The sequence below is a fragment of the Pygocentrus nattereri genome, chromosome 23 (assembly GCF_015220715.1).
Source record: "Pygocentrus nattereri isolate fPygNat1 chromosome 23, fPygNat1.pri, whole genome shotgun sequence".
Lineage (NCBI taxonomy): Eukaryota > Metazoa > Chordata > Actinopteri > Characiformes > Serrasalmidae > Pygocentrus > Pygocentrus nattereri.
Window position 1 is genome coordinate 4567345 of NC_051233.1, and position 23202 is coordinate 4590546.

The 23202-nt window shown below is 42.7% G+C and overlaps 1 protein-coding gene across 13 annotated transcripts in view; it reads left to right on the top strand.

Moving 5' to 3' along the window:
* The window catches only part of dnm1a (dynamin 1a), a 141804-nt gene that overhangs the window by 107711 nt on the left and 10891 nt on the right, over positions 1-23202 (top strand). For 5 of the 13 annotated variants that reach the window (XM_017724306.2, XM_037533733.1, XM_037533734.1 and 2 more), the window contains 6 exons: positions 2996-3105; positions 5937-6048; positions 6428-6439; positions 7695-7865; positions 10574-10815; positions 11720-11926. In XM_017724306.2, coding sequence (XP_017579795.1) covers positions 2996-3105; positions 5937-6048; positions 6428-6439; positions 7695-7865; positions 10574-10815; positions 11720-11926 — 854 coding nt within the window. Of the gene's footprint in view, positions 1-2995; positions 3106-5936; positions 6049-6427; positions 6440-7694; positions 7866-10573; positions 10816-11719; positions 11927-12087; positions 12126-17164; positions 17202-23202 lie in introns of those variants that run through there. The other 8 variants (XR_005129521.1, XR_001859144.2, XR_001859143.2 and 5 more) reach the window with 4 other exon arrangements.

The following is a 23202-nucleotide window of genomic DNA, read 5'->3' on the forward strand; positions in this document are numbered from 1 at the left end:
GAGAGATCAGATCTGAGCATCATGAGAGATCAGATCTGAGTATCATGAGAGATCAGATCTGAGCATCGTGAGAGATCAGATCTGAGCATCATGAGAGATCAGATCTGAGCATCATGAGAGATCAGATCTGAGCATCATGAGAGATCAGATCTGAGTATCATGAGAGATCAGATCTGAGCATCGTGAGAGATCAGATCTGAGCATCGTGAGAGATCAGATCTGAGCATCATGAGAGATCAGATCTGAGCATCATGAGAGATCAGATCTGAGCATTGTGAGAGATCAGATCTGAGCATCATGAGAGATCAGATCTGAGCATTGTGAGAGATCAGATCTGAGCATCATGAGAGATCAGATCTGAGCATCGTGAGAGATCAGATCTGAGCATCATGAGAGATCAGATCTGAGCATCGTGAGAGATCAGATCTGAGCATCGTGAGAGATCAGATCTGAGCATCGTGAGAGATCAGATCTGAGCATCGTGAGAGATCAGATCTGAGCATCGTGAGAGATCAGATCTGAGTATCATGAGAGATCAGATCTGAGCATCATGAGAGATCAGATCTGAGCATCGTGAGAGATCAGATCTGAGTATCGTGAGAGATCAGATCTGAGCATCGTGAGAGATCAGATCTGAGCATCGTGAGAGATCAGATCTGAGCATCGTGAGAGATCAGATCTGAGCATCATGAGAGATCAGATCTGAGCATCATGAGAGATCAGATCTGAGCATCATGAGAGATCAGATCTGAGCATCGTGAGAGATCAGATCTGAGCATCGTGAGAGATCAGATCTGAGCATCGTGAGAGATCAGATCTGAGCATCGTGAGAGATCAGATCTGAGTATCGTGAGAGATCAGATCTGAGCATCATGAGAGATCAGATCTGAGCATCGTGAGAGATCAGATCTGAGCATCGTGAGAGATCAGATCTGAGCATCGTGAGAGATCAGATCTGAGCATCGTGAGAGATCAGATCTGAGCATCGTGAGAGATCAGATCTGAGCATCATGAGAGATCAGATCTGAGCATCATGAGAGATCAGATCTGAGCATCGTGAGAGATCAGATCTGAGCATCGTGAGAGATCAGATCTGAGCATCGTGAGAGATCAGATCTGAGCATCGTGAGAGATCAGATCTGAGCATCATGAGAGATCAGATCTGAGCATCATGAGAGATCAGATCTGAGCATCGTGAGAGATCAGATCTGAGCAAAAAATCTGATTTGAGCGATGAGGCGTGTAATATGAGCGTAGCCTTAGTGGTTGGGTTCCACAGCCCTAAAGACATATTAAAATAGAAGATGTAATATTAGTAGAATAGTAATAGCTGCAGTGCAAAAGCCAGTCATTACTTATTATATTGTACAGTTGGACTCGATGGCACAGTCTGATTGGCTGAGAAGCATTCTAGCATTATTTATGATAAGAGCACAGCTAGAATGCTCTTTAGCCAATCAGATCGCGCCGTCAGAAACAACTGCTGCATAATACGCAACAACTGCACTGTAGCTAACCGTTTAGTTCTGAGAGTGATGAAGATGTTCGAAGGGTTAACAGTTGGTTTGGTGTGGTCCTGTAGCTGGCAGGGCAGGGCGTGGTGCCCTCTCTCTCTCTCTCTCTCTCTCTCTCTCTCTCTCTCTGTCTGTGTCTCTGGGTTAGGGGAATACCAGCTGCCCGCTGAGCTCCTGACGGGCCGCCAGGCTGCTGCGGTGCTCCGGCCGGCTGCAGGCTGCACTGTGTCGCCCCACGCTTTATTTTAGCTCCGCTCGCTCTAATCACTTCCAGCCCTGCTGCGGTGGGGCCTGAGGGGGAAAAAAACGAGGGAAAAAAGAAAGCTTACCCTCCATTACTCTGCTTCTCTCTCTTTTCTCTTACTCCCTCACTGTCCCATTCTTTTCCTCTCATTCTCCCTCTCTCTTCCCCTTTCACTTTCTCTCTTTCTCTCTCTATCTCTCTATCTCTGCATCGCCCATTTCCCTCTTACCCCCCCCCCCTCTCTATCCCACTGTTTTTTCTTTTTCTTCTTCTGTTTCTTTTCTTTCATCTTTCATTCTCTTGGGCTCCATCACTTTCATAGTCCGTTCTCTTTCTTTCTCTCTTTCTCCGCTGTTTCTTACATTCTCTCATTCTCTCTGCCCCTTTCACATTTATCTCCCTCTCTTCTCTCTCTCCCTCCTTTTTTCCTTCATTTCTTTTTTTCCTTGTTCTCTCCATCTCTTCTATTTCTTGTTTTCAGTCCATCTTTCCTTCTCATTCTCTCGGCCTCCCTCACTTTCCCAGTTCATGCACTTCATTCTCGTTCTCTATCGCTCTCACACTCCATCTCCCCCTTTTCTCCCTCCCTCCTTTCTGCTCCCCTTCTTTGTCTCGCTCTTTTTCTCTTTACCTCCCTTTCTTACTTTCTGTTCATGCACTTCTTTCTTTTTTTCTCTTCCCCATTTGCCGCTTTTTTTCTCAGTTCTGTTACTATTTTCTCTTCTCTCTCTCTCTCTCTCTCTCTCTCTCTCTCTCTCTCTCTCTCTCTCCTCATATACCGTTTCCAGCTTTCTATCTCACTCTCTCGATCTCCTCAGCTGTCTCTAATCCACGTCATTTTCTTCTCCTCCTGTCTTTTCTTTTCTCTCCCTTTTCCTGTTTCACACTGCAAATCCTCTGGAAGCCTCTCTCTCTTTCCCTCACAGAGACGCTGCTGTAATGTCGTTGCTCTCATCAGTCTTCTCTTTGGCTTTCGCGTCTGTCCGTCTCATTCGACTCTTTAGTGAGTTTTCGATCCAGTTCCACTTTTTTTCTGGACCCACTAAACTGCTGCTTGTGAGTTTGCCAAAGCGTTCAGCAACCAAAAGGAAGAGACGCGTGTCGACACCACTCAGCATCCCCCGCTGCACTGCAGAGCAGAGCACTAAACTGAAATTAGGTCTCTCTCTCTCTCTCTCTCTCTCTCTCTCTCTCTCTGCGCTGGTCCCTAAATGCCTCTCTCTCTCACCCCCTGCAGGAGAAAGAGAAGAAGTACATGTTGCAGGTGGACAACCTGAAGCTGAGAGATGTGGAGAAGAGCTTCATGTCCAGCAAGCACATCTTCGCCCTGTTCAACACTGAGCAGAGGTCAGATAAAAATCGGCCCATGACGTCATACAAGCGTCCAAAAAGACATCGCACACCATGATGATCACACACTCTTCTCCTAATCCCCAGTCGCTCAGCCAACATGTTTTGCACTGGAGCCTAGGTGCGAAATGCAGGGCATTCTCAGGGGACCACCTAATCGCCCCCTTGGACCCTCTGAATGTCTCAAAACCTGGGGGGGTCCCTGAAAAATAAAGATGACGTTATACTGTGGCTGTCTAGCTGCTTCTCTCACAATCTGTGGGATTTTGCCTTTGGTATTCTGAACTAACTGGAGATGCAGCACTGATCTTCCTCAGGGTGGCGCTGTAGCAGACTGGTTCACCCAGTTGGTCCTTCATAGCCTAACCAGAGAACTTGTAGAGAGGAGAGTTACCACTTAGTAATGTCTTCCAGGATTCACAAACACTAGAGGGCGCTCCAGAGCCAGCCCAAAATGAATGGGTTAAGATGGAGCATTCGAGCAAAATCATACAATAAGAATACAGTCATTTCCTGAACACAGAACAGAATGAAACATTTTAACACCGCTGTTATATTTTTAAGAGCTTTTAAACTCGAGTTATAGGAGATTAAAATGGGGTCTCATGGCGCGAACAGCCAATGAGCTGCTCCGCTTGCCAACCAATCAACAGTCAGTAGCAGTAACGTAAGCAGCCAGCTGCCCAAAACCAGTTTACTGTAGAATAAAGGAAACATCCAGGTGAGATTTCTTTGCTTTTTACTGAAATCCATCCTTCTACTTTCTAAAATGAAAAGAAAGTTCTGTTTTAGTGATTAGAAACTATTCTAACTTCTCGTTTTTAGCCGTTGATTTCCCCTCACTCCCATTCAATGAGGACTCGCTGTTTTTGATATAACGGGGGAAATAGGAAGTGGCCAGGTTCCTCATAAGCTGGCTCTGGCCTAACACAGTGGTCAGTAACATGGAGCTCCAGATAAAATAACCCTCCTTTGCAGTAAAATAAAGCTTTTAACACTAAATGGTCTTAAATGCTGAAATGAATGTATTACTGCTAATTCATCCTTTAACCCTGAAGATCGGCGCACACACTTCTAGTCACCATAGCAACGCAGAAAATTGTCTTGCCTAGCTAGTAGCTTATGAAAAGGCAAAGAGAAGTATTTAAGATGACCATCGATAATTTGGAGATGAATGGACTAAAAATATGATATGAACAAAAACACAGACTTGCTTTGCTCTGCTTTAGACCTTAGCTCAGCTCTAGCCGCTGCTCTCGCATCTCTGGCAGGAAACTTCTCCAAATGTGGAAGAGTTTCTCGTAAAATGTCGCTCAACATTCAGTTTTTTACAGGACTGTAAAAATTTCTCATTTTCCCGTTCCACCTTGAATGGTGCTGCAGTTACAATCTGGCTTCTCAGTCACCATTTAAGGTGGAACAAAAAACATTCGAACAAGAATCTGGCAAATGAGAAAAACTTCAGCTTTGTAAAAAAGTTGTTGAGAGACAAGAATCGGTTCCACTTTTGCGGAAAAGTTTCCTGCCGGAGATGCGAATAAAAGAGAAGCAGAGCAAAGTATCTGCATTTTTGTTTATATACATTTTTTTAATCTACACTAGTTCATCAGCACATTCTGAGGCATATTTACAGCCAAGATGGTCATATGGGCATGAAATATCGTGGCTCCCAAGGTGGTTTGATTTTTATTTAAAGGACTGGTTCTTCATAATATTTTGATTTCCAACCGCTAGATGAGCAACAGTATCTCTCAAAAAATTATGTCAAAACATATTTGTAAATCTGAAAACTTGGCCAGGTCTCCCAAGAGACTGGTGGAAGAGTGAATTGAAGCTAGCCCCAGCGCCGCTATGCCATGTGAGCAGCTGGATTAGTGAGCCAACATGGGACCCCCTCAAGAGACCTGGGGGTATTTTACACACTGACTGGAGCTGTGAGTGGTGGCGAAGTGTCATTTCACCTCTTAGTAGGGCGGTGCCCTTATTCATCATTCAAGTATATACAATCAAATGCAAAAGGTTTTGCACCAATGGTCACGTGACATGCTTTGATGAAAATGAGTGAACACATCCCTCCCAGAGGAGATTGTCTCAGTCTTAGATCTGAATATTAATGAAGGATGAAGAGTAGATCAACATCAGCATCTCACTGTGAGAAGTTCTGGTGATGAGGGAGAAAAGTGCGAGTTCTCCTTCTGCACTGACAGGCTGTTGAAAGGGTTCTGTGATCTAGAACAGAGCTGTATAAGAAAACAGTGAGATCTCACACTTTTCTTATGGACGTATTGTTCAGCTGAGACTGGGCTGAGACGTGTCAGACACACAAGAGTTGAGCCTCATGTGGGACTACATTTCGGTCATAGTCAGAAAAGCTGAGGCTTATTTCTCAGGAGTTTCAGAAACAGGAGAAAATGGCTTAAGTCTCCCTCTGATTTCAGACTGGACTTAACAAGGAGATGGACTTGAGATCAAGAGGAGATCTTGTTTAGGACATTTTTATTCCTCTATGTCAAGGGTGTACATCTCCGGTCCTGGAGGGCCGGTGTCCAGCACAGTTTGGAGGTTTCCCTACTCAAACACATCCACTTTACCTGGATCAGTATAATCAGGTGTGTTGGAGCAGGTAAATCACCAAACTGTGCTGGACACCAGCCCTCCAGGACCCGAGTTGTGGCCCCCTGCTCTAGGTTCACAGAGAGCACTCTTGTGCACAATTACTGTTTGCTGAATTCAACACATTGAGCCAATAATAAAACATGAAAAGTCTCTCTCTCTCTCTCTCTCTCTCTCTCTCTCTCTCTCTCTCTCTCTCTCTCATGTACACACAGGAATGTCTATAAGGACTACCGTCAGCTGGAGTTGGCCTGTGAGAGTCAGGAGGAAGTGGACGGCTGGAAGGCCTCTTTCCTGCGAGCTGGTGTTTACCCAGAGCGCGTGGTGGTGAGCTGTCTTCAGTGTGACATCTGCTGCATTCAGATGGAATATTTATAGGATATTTGTCTGCAATTCTTTAGGAAATTTAGGGAATTTTTATATGACTCATTTTTAATGGTTTAATAACACTCCGAATAAATGGAAATCAAATAGTAAAAATAACACTATAGCATCTGTGAAGTCACTGTTGTGATGTGGTTACTGATTAGGATTTAGCTAAACGAACCCAAAACAAATAAGCCCAGTTTTATTATAGTGCATGCATGCATAAATCTGTTATTCTTGCATCATTATGCACCAAATGACTTGCAAATATGTGGTTGTGGAAGCGCTTGTCTGTCTCTCTCACTTTGTACTGTGTTTCGTTTTCTTGGCGACCCACTAGGAGAAGGATAAGGTACGGTTTGATTAGCCTCTCACACTGTTGTTACATCTCATTTCACTGCTCAGCACTCGTTTTTTTATAATCCATCAGTGAGATCTGGCAACCCAAAGCTTTGGGTTCCCTTCACATCACAGTGCAATCTGGAAATTCTGAGCTGTAATGCCCCTACAGACTGCATCAATACAAACTGGCAACCCCGAGCTTTACTCTTCCTAAATATAGCAGTACAACATATCTGGCAACCCAAAGCTCTCATTTCTCTTAATATATTAATGCAGTCTGACAACAGTGGACACTCTTTGGTGTTAATGTGCTTTTCAGCTCTGAACTCTTATTTTCTGTTCTTTGGCAACAACATCTGGCAACCCCAAGCTGCCATTTCCCTTCAATACCTCAGTTCAATCTGGCAACCCTTAGGGCTGCTTTCCCATCGGCGTCTCAGTACACTCTGGCAACCCCAAGCTCTGTTTTTCATCAGCATATCAGTACAATCTGGCAACCTCCAGCACTCTTTTCCCTTAATATGCCAGTGCAATCTGGCAACTCTGATGTCTGCTTCCTCTTAAAATCAGTACAATATTTAGTTTGATTTACTAATTTCAGACTCATAACTGGCAGGTAAGAAACTCAACCAAGAGCGAATGAAATATTAAACATCCACTTGTACATAAAATTAATAATCATTAGCAATAATAAATTAATAATTTTCTACATCCGGTTTTAAATGATTACGTGGATATTTATTTCAGTTGTTGATATTCATTAATCAGGACCTACTGGAAAAATCCCAGCTGAACTTGATTAGGTATTTATAAATATTTTTAAACAATTTATTACTTGTTACTTTTTATTAAGTAATAATCGAGGAATATCATAATAAAGAGGATTAACCAAGCATTAATTACTACCTACTTCATTTAAAACATAACGTAGACATTTATTTTTCCAAATAATTGTAAATAAATGTATTTTGTAGCTATTGGTATCAAATAACTAAATAATTATTATCTACCTAAATCAAATAATTAAACAATTGTGACTATTATAAATAATAATTTTTGATTATTGAAACGTCACCAAGTGAATCGTTAGTCATTTAAATGGTAGGGTTTTTAAATTTTCCGACTTAAGGTGTGTAATTATTATCAAATTCTGAACAATTGGTACCAAATTATTAAATAACGATTGAGCTGCTGTTTATTTGGGGCTAATTAGGCAACATTAAAACTCTGAACAGTGAACTTTTCTCTCTTCTCTCCACGTTTAGAGCGACACCAGTGAAGAGAACGGCTCGGACGGCTTCATGCACTCCATGGACCCTCAGCTGGAGAGGCAGGTGGAAACCATCCGCAACCTGGTGGACTCCTACATGGGCATCGTCAACAAGACCATCCGCGACCTCATGCCCAAGACCATCATGCACCTCATGATCAACAATGTGAGTGGCAGACGGCTGTGGGTGAAGGTGGAGAGTGCAGTGTATACAGCAGGACCTCACGTGGGGCTGCTTTAGGGCCCGTCTGTGATGTGAGTCACGGCACTGCACGTTAATCACGCCGAGACAGAGTTGGTGTGAGTCGGGGTGAGCGGCTTCCTTCTCTCTAATCTTCTTAAACGATCTCAGCGGTCAGTGTGCAGCTTAACTACTGCCCCTGGGCTGCTTGTTGATAAACAGCGTACATGCACCAGAGCTACAGGGGGCGCGGGTGCCGTCCTGAGCTGTTTACGCAAGGCTCCCGCACATCCTGACAAAGTCTTGGAAAGTCTTAAAACTGTTGCGAGACACTACAAGCAGAAATGGTGATTTTGGTCGTGTCAGTCTTCACAGAAAACTCAAGTGTTTATTTCCGCCTGTGTGGCCAATTTGCATCCACACACATCTAAGATGCACTTTCCCAGGTAGTTTACTGAAGGCATAGCAGGGCCCCTCGGCACAATTTACGCCAGATATGAATAAAAAGACTCTTATTTCTATAAAAAGAATCTTATTTGAATATCCAAGTATGTCCATTTTCTTTGTACCACTGACAGCATTTAGACAAACGGTCTAGAGCCCGTTCTTATTTCCGTCCATCATCCATCCATTTTCTAAGCCGCTTCTCCATCTGGGTCGCAGGAGCCTATCCCAGCAGTCACCAGGCAGAAGGTAGGATACACCCTGGACAGGTCGCCAGTCCATCGCAGGGCAGACAGACAGACACAGACAGTCACTCACACACACACTCACCCAGGGGCAATTCAGCATGTCCGTTTGGCCTGACTGCATGTCTTTGGACTGTGGGAGGAAACCGGAGAACCCGGAGGAAACCCACGCAGACACGGGGAGAACATGCAAACTCCACACAGAGAAGACCCTGGTCGCCCGGCCGGGGAATCGAACCCAGGCCCTCCTCGCTGTGAGGCGACAGCCCTCCCCACCGCGCCGCCGTGCCTTTCAGTCCATCATATTTCTCAAAATCAACTTTTCTCTACATTCATCATCAAACATCTCAGTGTCTTCAACACCTGCTTTCATGATATCTTACATACTCATTCCTAAGCATATTCTGAAGGCATTTCCAGAAGGATTTCCTAATATTATGCTAGTATTTATGCCAGATTTTGAAGTTCTGATTGACCTGAAAGATGTTTTATAATAACAGTGTACAGTGTTTTTCTGGTTAAGCAATAGAACAATGAGATTTCTACAGAGCCCCACTGGTGACATTCTGTATAAATAAAAATAATACGTGGCCACAACTTAGTAAGGCGTGGGAACGAGATCGTAATGCATGGCCACAACTTAGTAAGACACGGGAACGAGATCCTAATGTGTGGCCATGACTTAGTAAGGCGTCGAAACGAGATCCTAATATGTGACCACAACTTAGTAAAGTGTGGGAACAAGATCCTAATGCGTGACCATGGCTTAGTAAAGCATGGAAACAAGATCCTAATGTGTGGCCATGACTCTCATTCCCACCCCTTACTAAGTCCTGGCCACAACTTAATTATTTCATTCCCAATAAGTCATGGCCACTCATTAGGATCTTGTTCCCATGCATTAATAAGGCATAGCCACGCATTATTTTTATTTATAAGAGATGTCACCGGTATAATCATCATAAAAAGCAGTTGTCTGATTATTCAAATGGTCATGTAAACACCGTATTCCGATCTGGAAATCCGACTAAGAAATCCGATAAAGAGAGCTGGATTTTAGCTCAGTAATCAGATTTCTCAGTCTGCGCATGTGTGGAAAAAACTGCTGTAATGGAAAAAAGTGAGCAGCAAAACACGTTTGGAGCGACTCTGAAACCAAATACATGCTTGATGATGAAGGAATGAAATATTCTTCATCTTCGAGATGATGCATGTTCAGATTTTCAGGTAAAGCGCCGCAATGTTTAAAAAAAGCCACAGCATGAAGTTTGAGTTTTACATTCTGTTTACGTCGCGTCGTCTTGTGTGAGTTTATCGGCTGGTTGTAAAGCAGGAATCTGATTACTGTCTGACTCGTGTGGACCTGGAGTTTCCCCAGCATCTCATTACTCAAGTTCATGTAATCGTGCTGATCTGATTACTGATGAAATCTGATTTTCTGCTGTTATCGGATTATGAAGTGCATGTAAACGCACTCAGTGATGTTGAGGTCTGGACTCCGGGATGGGCAGTTCGTCGTTCTCTAGCTTCTTTGTTTGATTTTCAAATGTTCCTCTTTCCTCAGTGAGGTTCTTCTTGACGGCCACTCTTCCTTTCAGACTCATAGCGCTGACTCGTCTTCTCACAGTGGAAGGATGGACAGAAGCATGTGTGGGTTTTTTCTCTCAAGGATGAAAGCTTTAAATGCTGTTCGTCTCACAGGGACAGTGTTGGTGGTCTTCCAGGCCTTGCGGGTGGTTGTTAGGACTCCCATTTTCTCTATATTTTAAATAATATTTTTAAATAAAACTCCAGTTTTAGAAACTTTAGAACTTTGACTTTCTCCTTCCTTGTGTAAGTGGATTATCTTATACATATTCTCATCAGACATATCTCCTGAACAATTAGTAGCTTGTACTTTCAGGGCATTTTGAGTGGAAATTGATTAAATAAAGGATGGTCTCTGACTTTTGCACATTAGTACATACACATATATCTCTTTCTCCCTCTTGACCCTCTAAACAGACTAAAGAGTTCATCAACGCAGAGTTGCTGGCTCAGCTGTATTCGTGTGGAGATCAGAACACTCTGATGGAGGAGTCGGCAGAGCAGGCCCAGCACAGGGATGAGATGCTGAGGATGTACCACGCGCTCAAAGAGGCGCTCAACATCATCGGAGACATCAGCACCACCACTGTCTCCACCTCCCTGCCACCACCTGTGGACGACTCCTGGCTACAGGTGCAGCGTACCGGCTCTGGAGGAAGGTATGAGATCGTGAGAGAGACATAAAGAGAGATTCTCAGCAGAATCGTGTTCAGTGCCTTACTGTGCCTTAAAACTGCAAAACACGATGAAGTGGCGCCACCTGCTGTTGAAAACTGACTAAAGCTCCTTCTTGAACTTTTAAAGGAAAACAAGTTGGCCAAAAACCAACTACCAGGCCTACAAGTGGTTGATCAGACATGTTTGGTGTCCAACGTTTACTTCTTTAGTTTTACACTGGAGCTGATACTATCTGTCCAAAAGTTTGTGGACATCTGCTTATTTAGTGTTTCTTCTAAAATGAATGGCATTAATAGGGAGTTTGTTCTTTGCTGCAATAACAGCCTCTGCTCTTCTGAAAAGGTTTTACACTAGATGTTGGAACATTGCTGCGAGGATTTAACTGCATTACTGATGTTGGATGGTCAGTTCTGGATCACTCCAACCCATTCCAAAAGTATTTGATGTTCTGCTATTCCACAGCCCAGTGCTGGGGGGGCTTTGAGACTCCCCTCGAGCCTGGGCTCACTCTAGCCTTTTGTGGTCTACACAAGATTAAAAATAAAAGCAGAAGCCATGCTAACACTACGCTACCACACTAACATACTAGGGCTGGGCGATAAAACGATAACGATAATTATTGTGATCTAACTTTTCCTCAGTAGAGCCATAAGAAAGGAGTGGCACAAGCTGGACTCCTGTGTCAGAAAAAGGAGCACCTCAAAGCAGCTGAAGTCACTAAATATAAGGGCTTCAGATTACTTTCAGGCATATATCATGTACATACCAAAATCTCCAATGTACACGCCTAAATCTAAAGACTCTCTCTCTCTCTCTCTCTCTCTCTCTCTCTCTCTCTCTCTCTCTCTCTCTCTCTCTCTCTCTTCCTCTTCCTCTTCCCACTAGATCTCCAGCCACCAGTCCCACTCCTCAGAGACGGGCCCCTCCTCCAGGACCTCCAGCTCGCCCCAGTTCTCGTGGCTCCGCCCCTGGGCCCCCTGCTGCAGGGGGGCCGCCTGTGCCCTCTCGCCCTGGGGCCTCTCCCGACCCATTCGGAGGTCCACCACCTCAGGTCCCATCCCGCCCTAACCGCGCACCCCCAAGCGTGCCCAGGTGAGAGAAACAACCCACAATGTCTTAGCGCAGCTAAGCTAAGGAAAGCTGTGAAACTTTGTGATGATGTTGTTGAGAGGAGGTGCTGAATAAACATGCAGATCACTGTTTACTGTCAGTGTAATTAGTCCTGCCTAACGAGAAACTCCATCTGCTCTCAGCCGAGGAGTGTGAGACACCTCCGAGTGGAGCGGTGTGGGTGAGTGATGATATAAATAGGGCTATTCACCGGTCACCATTTCAACGTTTAAACGATAAGAGTGAACTAGTAATCATTAACTAACCAGCTTCTACATACAGTAGCCAAAATCCTTCTTAACAGTCATTTATTAATGCTGTTTAAACTGAATTCATTGTCTGTTAGTCTTACTTTTGGTGCATTCAGACATTCTCCTTAAGCTTGTGAGTTTCCTTAAATGTTGCTTAAATGTCCAATTAAGTAATTAATACAGGCGGGAGTTGTTACGGGATGGCAGGTGGTGGACCCGAGTGCAGAGGGGAAACCTGTGAGAAAGTGTCTTAAATGAATTTATTGAAGTGATCGTGCCATTGGAGTTGAGGAGACCCAGAGCCAGGCACAAACTGCCGATGTAGTGATTGGCAGTCCAAGGAGTTAAAACGGCACCACCAGGAAGCGCAGGTGAAGGGAAAACGCTTCAACGAATGGGAAATAAAAAGGTAGGAAAAAGGCAAACAAAGGGGATGCTGAAAGGCTGAGATAGAAAAGTGAAATAAAAGAAAATCAAAACACAAAAATGACTTCCTCTGTGATTATGAGAGGAAGGTCGACTTCATGCTTCACCTGTTCGCTCTTAGTGGAGCAAACGCCTTTTGTAAAGCGTGGAGCCGTTTGTTGCTCAAGCCTTCTTTTTGGGTTTTAAGTAGTTTTGGGGCAATTTATCTCATATTTTTTCCAGCCCTCTTTTCTTTTTTTTTTCCTTCTCTTTTCTTTTCTTTTCTTTTTGTTTAAATACCCAGCAGGGCTACGTACCGTACCGGTCACTCCTCTATAGAGGTCTGACAAAGGGCTGCTGTTTGCCACAGCCTTAAGTAGAGGAGTCCATAGGTGGGCTTCTGGGAATTCGAGTTCCCTGAACTTATGGCACATCACTGACTTCTCCCTCTGCAACATGACTCCTTATCAATACACTGTAGCGGTCCGAAATTATGTTTGTGCTTCTTAAAGCGGCACATCCTGGTTATCAAAGTTAACCTCTATTTTAACAAGCACAAGACAAGATTTATTCAAAGCCCACTAAAAGCTCCATGAGGATACAGCTCATCCAACTATAATGACCTTCAGTTGGGAATAATGGAGATATTCTGGTTTAATCTGCTCTTTACCCAGGCCAAAGACAGAAGGACAGGGTAGCAAGTGTCCCTAGCATAGATGGTAGACATGATATTCCATATTACATGAGTTTATTAGGTATGCGCTTTTTCTGTTACCATAGCGATACAGTAGACCAAACAGGTAAACAATACCATTTTGGACTATTTCTACTGGTGAGTCATTCTATGGAAATGTCCATTTTTGTGTCCCTGGCGTTTACAGATATATTACAATTGGAAAACATGTTTGGGTTACAATTTATTAATGACCTAAAATAAACCAGTAAGTTATTTTAACAGTTTCACCTTCTTGAGCCTCAATTTAGCAATATTGGTTTATAAATCGATCATATTGAACTCCAAGCAGAACAGAAGAGCTCGTCATCACAGTCATGTGAAAGGCTGAGGCCATAATTTGAGGTACAAAACATCTTTTTCTGCTATTTTAACTGCAGTAATCTCTACATGACAATGAAATACATGATTTAAATGACATAAAGAAAATAAAAGCCAAATAAATATTAGAAAACATATAATAAAAGTTGTGGTCCCCAGGAGTCGCGTCACTGGTGTGACTGTGTAACAAAAAAAAACTCTTAGTTTGAAATAAAAGTCACACCGATGACGTCACTCGACTTCCTTTGACCTGTTTTCTGAGGATCTATGAAGAAAAGCTGGTGGTGAGTCCACCGTGTCTCTCCGTTCTCAGAGATTCTCTCGTTCAGCTCATGATCTCATATGAAGCTTTTAGCTGACGTCACCGGTGTGACCGACTTTATTATTAGGTAATTGTGCAGAATATAAATGGATTAAATCGCATATTTTAGTGGATGTTCCATGACTCACAACAGGTTTGATGCTCTGCAGCAGCCGCTTTGTAAAGTGCACTTTCCTTAAAAATGTCACGGGTGTTACCTTTATTGTGTGTAACACCAATGATGATCGGTAACACCAGTGACTCCATGGTTAGGTAAAAAGGACGTTTCCGTAGAATGACCCTGGTCCATTCACTATGAAACGATGAGATTACAATGATTAAAACTACTACAGCTTTCTGACAGCGAGGTGTGAATGACTCTCTGAATGCACCATTAGTCAAACTTCTTTTACGGCTGTCGTTATCGTTCAAACGTTTAACCGCTCAAGCGTTCGGCCGTTTAGTGTCTAGTTTGTTTTCAACGTCTCGAGTATGAATGACTGAACGAATGAACTCACATGAGCACAGGTGCCTGAGCACTCAGTGTAACACAGCAGAGGAAAACCTTCACTAAGTTCTAATTACTCTGCTGTTAGTACATCACCCACCGTCACATAGAACCACAGAGAATGGCACCTTGACCTACTGCATTAAAGGCTGACCAATGGCACGAAATGAGTGTATGCCCAGTTAAAGTCACAGGGAACTTATTTATACGTACTTTAATCTCAGCCTATGGATTTGGCCAAAATTGTCCTCTTTCCATGTAAACTGTGAGGTCCTAATACTTAAGCAGTATCCTGACCAATCACAAGGCTGATGTGGTTTGTTCCACCAGCCCAGCTTTAAAAAAATAGCAAAACAAATTTCCTCCCGTCTCCCCATCAGTGTGCTTACATGCACTCAATGATCCAATCATCATCTGATTTCTGCAGTTATCCGATTGTTCAAATGGTCATGTAAACGCCGTGCTCCGATCGTGAAATCCGATTAAATTTTAGCTCAGTAATCAGATTTCTCAGTGTTTCAGTCTCAGGGTTTCTCAGTCTACGCGTCTGTGAATACAGATGGCAGTACCAGGTAAAAGCGAGCAGCGTCGAGATGGAGCAGAACACTTTGGGAGTGCCACTGAAACCAAATACAAAATAAAGGATTTAAATATTCATATTCATAGAATATTCATAGAATATTCATCATATTCTAGATGATGTGTGTCCATAGTTTAAGGTAAAGTGGCACAATGTTTTTTTCAAAGAAAGCCGCCGGCATGAAGTTTGAGTTTTACTTCACGTCGTCTTCTGTGAGTTTATTGGCTGGTTGCAAAGCAGAAATCCGATTATGATTGGATCAGTGCACGTAAACTTGATCGGAATACTGACAAAATCTGATTTTTAGTGGATTATTGAGTGCATGTGTTTGAAAAAAAAAACATATTCGGTGAAAGCTAACAACCAAGCGAAAGCTAATGTAGCAAACAAACAAATCTGGACAATGTAGAGTCCATTTCACTCATTTCTCTCTGCTTTGAAAATGCTGGTTGTGTTTAGTTCTGCTTCAGTGGCATTGCGGGCAGAGAGTGTCGGACTGAGGGCTCTTAATTATGCACAGTCATCTGAATATTAGGCCACACCCACACAGTATGGAAGTCTGGAGAGGCCATGAACTGCTGTGACAATTTTCTGCATCGTCCGCATTGTATCTTGAGATAACAAGATGAGTAACTCATTATTTCAAGATAACAATTTTGTTATCTTGAGATCACAAGATAATTAACGTGTTATCTTAAGATAACAACTTTTGTTATCTCGAGATAACAAGATAAGTAACTTGCTATTTCAAGAGAATAATTTTGTTATTTTGACATAACAAGATAAATAACTCCTTCATAAAGTTGCTATACTTAACTTTAAATCCAGAAAACTCCAACTACCTCATGGCCTCTCTGGACTTCCATATTTAGGCCATTATATTTCAATCTTTTTTTTTTTTGCTGGATTTTTGAGTAGATGTTCGATCATTAGAACAGTTTTAATGCTTTAGGCTGAGTTCCCTGGGACTTTAAGCAGAGAGAGCGAGAGAAAGATAAAGAGACAGGCTGATAACGATTTACTTCTGCCCTGTGGCCCTGTGTTGTTGTGGTGAAGCGAACTGGTCTCACACTAGCAGGGAAGCTTTCCTCCTGAAGTCAACACACACCACACCATGCTGCGCTCTGTTTTACACACACACACACACACACACACACACACACACACACACTTTCAAATACGCGCTCTAACTCTCCCTTAACATCTGTAGCAAGTGGTGAATCCCTTGAAATTGAATCAATTTTAGTCTAAAGCTTTGTTTACTGAATTACTGTAATTTGAGTGATTACCAAGATCTTTTTATCAGTTTTTGTATTAGTTTTAACAGTCAGACCATAGCAGTTCTGGAGTGATTCTAATCCAGTATGAATCTGCAGTGTGTGTAGTTTTACAGTTTTGTTTTGTTTTGTTCCAATTCATAATAAAACCTGCAAACAGACACAGACACGTGGTTTGTTGTTATCAAGTTTAGGTCATTATTTAGAGAGTCTTGTGCTGTTAACGCTGTCTGAGCTATCTGTGGGAAAATAACACAGAAAACTGATCCGGTAAGAATCACCCACTCAAATTCCAACAAACTGCTTACTTGGTAAACGTAATCAAGCTCTAGTCGTGTTTGTAACTCCGTTTAGTCTCTGTAGAGAAAACTTGACCCATATTTCTTCATGATAACGTCAGATGAATGTGAGCATCTACGAGTTATTAAATGCACTGTATTCAATAAAGTGAAGCCTTTGAAAAGTTCCTTTCACCACTTGCTACAAACTTGCAACCTACTGATCGCCAATTCTTACCAACAAGCTTACTCTCCTGTCCTTTCTAATAATCCATTAGCTGAACTGCACAACCTCCAAGATGAAAGTCAGATAGTTCTGGAGTCAGTAATGAAGTCCTCTGATGCTATTTTAGATCAGATTCATTGGCGTTTACAGACTTCGACCTGGAGGTTTTGCAGTTCAGTCTTGTTATCAGCTGAGACTGGAGCAGTGTTAATGTGCCGTGGGTCTCTCCTCCATTTAAACCGTCTCTCTTGCACATTCCCTCCTTTTTCCCTGTCCTCCACCTCCTTCCCCTCCTCACTCTGCCTCCACCCTACCTGTTGATTATGATTGCTTTTCACAGAATTACAATCAGTGACCAGTGAGGACCACCGCGTCTGGTATGTGCGTGGTGCTTGGCCCCCTACTCCGTGGCCTCAGAACCTGCCACTCGCTCGCTTATCGCTGCATGGCCGTCTGCCTCTGAGCCTCTGAGCCTTCCCTGAAGATTCACACACAACCAATTAGAGAGTCCTTCACACTGTTCACACATGCCAACAAGTGCAGTTAGCATGTGCAGAGCTGGAGGACTTTCTAGGAGTGGGCAGTTTACGAAATCTCTGAGACACTGTGAGCTCCGTCAGTGTGCCGCGCTTCAGAGTCACGGACTCAGTCATGTTAACTGAAGCATCTGTGCCAAAGCAACAGATGTGCTGTTCCATAGCTACTGCTGTCTCTTCAAAGGTTGGGCCAAATGTTAGCAAAAATCCCATTCAACACACTAATCAATACCCAAATTTAGTTATTAATCGTTAATTTAGTGATTAATTATGTTATTCATTTCAAATTCTACTCATGTCGGTCATGCCAGTGCGATAGATCTGATGTAATCCACTTTTTCAAGTATAAACGTTTGATTGATAGGCTAACCCGAACGTTCACCAGCTGCAGCTGTCTTAACGTTGCCAGCCTGCAAATCCTCTCTTTGTGTCTCCTGTTGAATAGATTGACTTTTTCGATATGGTTCAATGTAAAAACTCATATTTTCTGTTTTCTTGTAAAGTCGGTGAAGCTATGATGAGGAACATAGCGTCAGCAAAGGCCTTACAGCAGCTTCAGCTCTGCCAGAGTTGTTGGTGAACTTTCTGCCCAAACGCCTCGAGAACACGGCAGAAAACTCCCAAACTGAGAATCTGATATGTGGATTTTAAATATGTGGCGTATATTAGCATATATGAACGTTCCTTATATTTGACTGATATGGACACATATGTGACATGTCGGCTTATTTTCATATATGGGACGTATATTTCAGCCAAATATCAATTTATACAAACATATATTTGTAACATATGTTTAAAACGTATGTGATAGAAAACACAATTCATATATGAATGGATTATGTTCCTCAAATATGCCAGCAAGAGGATACTGGACCACTGTTGGCCCACTGATAGCAGAGCTGGCGGTCTGCTGGCGTTTCGTTCAGCGTTTCCTGGACGGCCCACCGGTGGTTATAGTAACAGGCAATAGGCAAAATCTTACTCATCATCGCTCATTTTCCATTTACCGTCCAATTGATTTATTTTTCCTCTCTTCATTTCTTTAGTTATACTTGGTAAATTGGTTTAGTGAGTAATTTTAATCTAGCACAGCTTCAGCAACAACATTTACTGTAAAAACATTTTATATTAGGCCAGGTCATCATTTCTTTTTTGTTGGTCTAAGTTTATTTTCCAAAATAAAAGTCTCTGTGCATTTAAAATCTGATGAGGAGATTAAAAACTAGTTTTTACTAGAACTAGACCTTCTATGCAGGACAGTAATCTGGGTGGTCCGAGGGTGGACCAGCGGTGGAACACAATCAGTGGGGTGCCGAACATATTAAGCTAGCGGACCGATATATATGCTCGCTGTATTTCAAAAAACCATAAAGCATAATCCATATATTATGCACACAGGTCCAACGTGTGTGTGTGTGTGTGTGTGTGTGTGTGTATATATATATATATATATATATATATATATATATATATATATATATATATATTTAATAGATAGATAGATGTGATTGTCTGTCTCATACATACACAGCATTAAAACATATGCCTAACCCTTCATGATATGTGTGCATATAGGCCCATATATCAGATTTCCACATGGGCTGTCATAGGAATGCAAAATAAGTATCATTTTAAATGAATTTAGACCTAAACTGGCATATTTCGATGGATTTTGAGTATCTCATTAGGTTGAATGGGATTTGGGCCAAAATTTTGCAAAGCGTCTCCAGCCTAATAATAGTAATTTATAACAATAGTATCTATAAAAGAGTACACTTTTGGGTGGAGCACAGATAGAACCGTTTTGGTCCCAGAGGGCCAAAGATGAGCAGTATGTCATTATTTAATTGCTTAATTACTAAACTTAGTAACCAAAGGCCGGATTGAATTGGGTCTAATTTAAAAATCACAGAAAAGAGCTTTTCTTTTTGAATGGTTTAAAAAGCCTGTCACACTATTGGTGCTTGAAGGACAGCACTGTCACATTCAGTACCAAAAGGCTGGAGGTGGAGACGGATTGATTAGAGTGAACACTGAGGTGTTTGAAGTGTCTTCACTAAAATGTGCCTCTGAACACTGAACAGATGGTGTAAAGGAGTGGTCCAGCATTCTTCAACCTAATCTCTGACTGCTGCATCCGCATCACTTTGTCATTTACCACAGACACTAATTGTGATGTGTTTCCGTTCACTTGCAGCCTTATAATAGACACCAATGGGAATTGTTTGAAATACAGTACATTGTTTATTAAATTCCCTGTCAAAATGGCTATTAAGCATATCACTGTTGTCTGAAGAAAACCTCGAAATCTCCAAAATGGAAACTTTACAGGAGAAAGAAAAAACTGACTTTACTTTTAATGGAAGTCAATGGAACCAGACTTTTTTCCCAAGTCATTTTGGGCCGTTTCTTTTGGTCCATTCATTATGAAATTTACACACAATGTAAAGAGCAACAGGCGTTTTCAGATTATGTCAAAAACAAAAAAAATAGAGCTTACAGATTTTCTTCTGACAGCAGTGATATATAAGAAATATATGTGAGGAGTTAAGATGTAAATCCACTTGCATGAGGAAGGAGAAAGTCAAAGGAAAATAAGAGGGAGTTTCTGAAACAGGAGCTCAACAGTGGGGCTCCTAACAACCACCTGGGAGACCTGGTCGACACCAACACTGCCCCCATCAGATAAACAGCTCTTAAAGCTTTCATCTTTGAGAGAGAGGAGAAAATCAAGCTGCTTCAGATCTGAAAACGTCCACAGCCATCCTTCCACTGCGAGAAGACAGCCCAGCGCTGTGGGTCTGAAATGGATGTGTAGTTAAGAAGCCTCTTTGAGAAAAGAAGAAGGTTTTGCTGCTGTCAGAAGAAAACCTTGTATCTCCACTTTGCGGTTTGTGATGTAATATACAATGTGAGTAAATTTCATGATGAATGGACTAAAAGAAACGGCCAAAATGACTTGGAAAGACGTCCGGTTCTCTTGACTTCCGTTAAAAGTAAAGCAGGTTTTTTTCCTTCTCCTACCATTTTGGAGATACAAGGTTTTCTTCTGACAGCAGCGATTCGCTAATCAAACAAAGAAGCTGCAGGAGTTCTCAGAACAATGGACTGACCACCCTCAGTTTCTCAAGGAAATCTGCAGACACACCTCCAAAGTTCAGTCTTAGAAGTTGGTTGCACTTTCCGTCCCAGCACATTTAACAGCGTGGCACAAGTGTCTGTGGTGATCTGTCAGATGCTTCAGATGCAGCAGATAGAGATTAGGTTGAAACACGCTGGACGATTCCCACGGCGACCCACTGAACGCGCCACATGTCTCAGCCAGATTTGGAATAGGCCAGTGAGCCTATTGGGTGTGTGAGAGTGTGTGGCCTGCTGAACCTCTCTTTCCTTTGTTGTAGCGAGCTCAAGTTTAGATCTACCTGACATTTACATTCATTCAGTCAGAATAAGAGCAGTCAGTCGTTCATGCTGTTCATTTCAGGTGCTTTCCCTCAGCCTCACTGCTAATCTTGAGCACACAGCAGGTAGATACAAACACGTCTACATCTCACATGTTCTGTCAGGACAAAGTTCCACCAGGTGCCGACCGTGAAAGCGAACCTCGCCGAGGGTCGGCTCTGTTCCGTCGGTTGTCGCTTGTCTTGCCATCGCAAAATCATCTGCATTTTGGTTGCTGAATGTTAAAACATCGTCCTGTTGTGTGCGATGTGTCCAGTGAACATTTCAGATATTCAGCAACGTCCTCACTCGACGCCATGCGATTCCCTGTTGTTCAGTGTCACATGCTAAAGAACATGCAGGGTTCTTGTTAACCAGAATAGATTTTGATTTTGGGTAAAAATATGAATCATTATAATGGATCATACTAATATTCAGTAAAGGTAGTGGCAGTTGATGCAGTAGGGTTTTATATATACATCAGGCATGACATTCTGACCACCTACATCCATTGTCCAGTTTATCAGCTCCACTTACTGTATAGCTGCACTCTGTAGTTCTACAGTTACAGACTGTAGTCCATCTGTTTCTCTGATACTCTGTTACCCTGTTCTTCAGTGGTCAGGACCCCCATGGACACTCACAGAGCAGGTACTATTTGACGTGGTGGTGATGTGTTAGTGTGCGTTGCGCTGGTATGAGTGGATCAGACACAGCAGTGCTGCTGGAGTATATTTCCAAAAGTATTTGCTCGTCTGCTTTCACATGCCTATGAACTTGAATGATATCCTATTCTTAACCCAGGCTCGTCCACCGGATTTCCAGACGGAGAAGCGTGATTGGTCACTCCAGGGAACACGTCTCCACTGCTCGAGAGTCCAGTGGCGGCGCTTTACACCACTGCATTCCACACTTTGCGTTGCGATTGGTGATGTAAGGCTTGGATGCAGCTGCTCGGCCATGGAAACCCATTCCATGAAGCTCTGTACGCTGTTCTTGAGCTGATCTGAAGGCCACATGAAGTTTGGAGGTCTGTAGTGATTGACTCTGCAGAAAGTCGGTGACCTCTGTGCTCTATGCCCCTCAGCATCCGCTGACCCCGCTCTGTCATTTCACGTGGTCGACCACTTCGTGGCTGAGTTGCTGCCGTTCCCAATTGCTCCCACTTTGTTATAATCCCACTGACAGTTGACTGTGGAATATTTAGTAGTGAGGAAATTTCACGACTGGACTTGCTGCACAGGTGGCGTCCGATCACGGCACCACGCTGGAATTCACTGAGCTCCTGAGAGCGACCCATTCTTTCACTAATGTCTGTAGAAGCAGTCTGCAGGCCTGGGGGCTCGGCTTTATACACCTGTGGCCATGGAAGTGACTGGAACACCTGAATTCAATGATTTGGATGGGTGACTGAACACTTCTGGCAATATAGTGTATACAGTAAGTGGAGCTGATAAAATGGACAATGAGTGGAGAAACAAGGAGGTGGTCAGAATGTATGTATATATTTAAAGTTTAAGAAGACCAAGTCATTTATAGTGGTTTGGTGTGAAATGCTCCATTCTAGAGAAACCAGACTTGTTCACAGTGGTGGTGATAGGAACCAGACATCTGAAGAGTTTGATGCTTCTAAAAGTTCCTCACAGAAAGTTGTTACATGAAATGGTGAATTGAATACATGTATTTACAATAGAGAAGGTTCTGGTCTGTGGGATTCACTTTCAATGTTTATCAAAAGAAAAAAATTTTTATGTATCATTCTTTCAACCTCGGATTTTTGGCCTTTGCTCATTTTCTGTGTAGAAGATATAAAATAACCCATTTTCAGAGCTTCACTCTCTTCACCCCCCACACATTTATACTACATGTGGTGCTGGGCTGAACCCGCGGGGGGTAAAAGTGTGGAGGTGCTGTGTCCTTCACTCTGTTCTCCTCTACATGGCCTGCTGTTAGTGTGAGTGAGGGTGGACAACATGGTCAGGCTGCTGACTGGCTACAGCTGCTAAAGGAGAAAACTACGCTGTTTTTTTTCTGGTGTTTTTACATAAATTGTTGTGGCTGTATTTATTCAAGAACAATAATGTGGTGGGTCCACCAGACCATGGAGTAACATCAGTTCTTCAGAGGCACATGCAGGATGTTCTAAGGCAAAAATTCTCCAAAGAAAACTTCAGATTGGCCATGATTTTACTACCATCAGCATTACATATCATAACTGAGAATATGTGTACTTGTTCACTGCCAATTTTGGAGGGTAAATAAAATGTCTGTATGTGCATTGTGGACATTGTGACCCCTGGTTCCTATCACCACCACTGTGAAGAAATCAGGGTCTGTAAGTTTGTCTAGAATGGGGCATTTCACATCAAACCACATTGCAGGGAAAGAAATTTGAAAA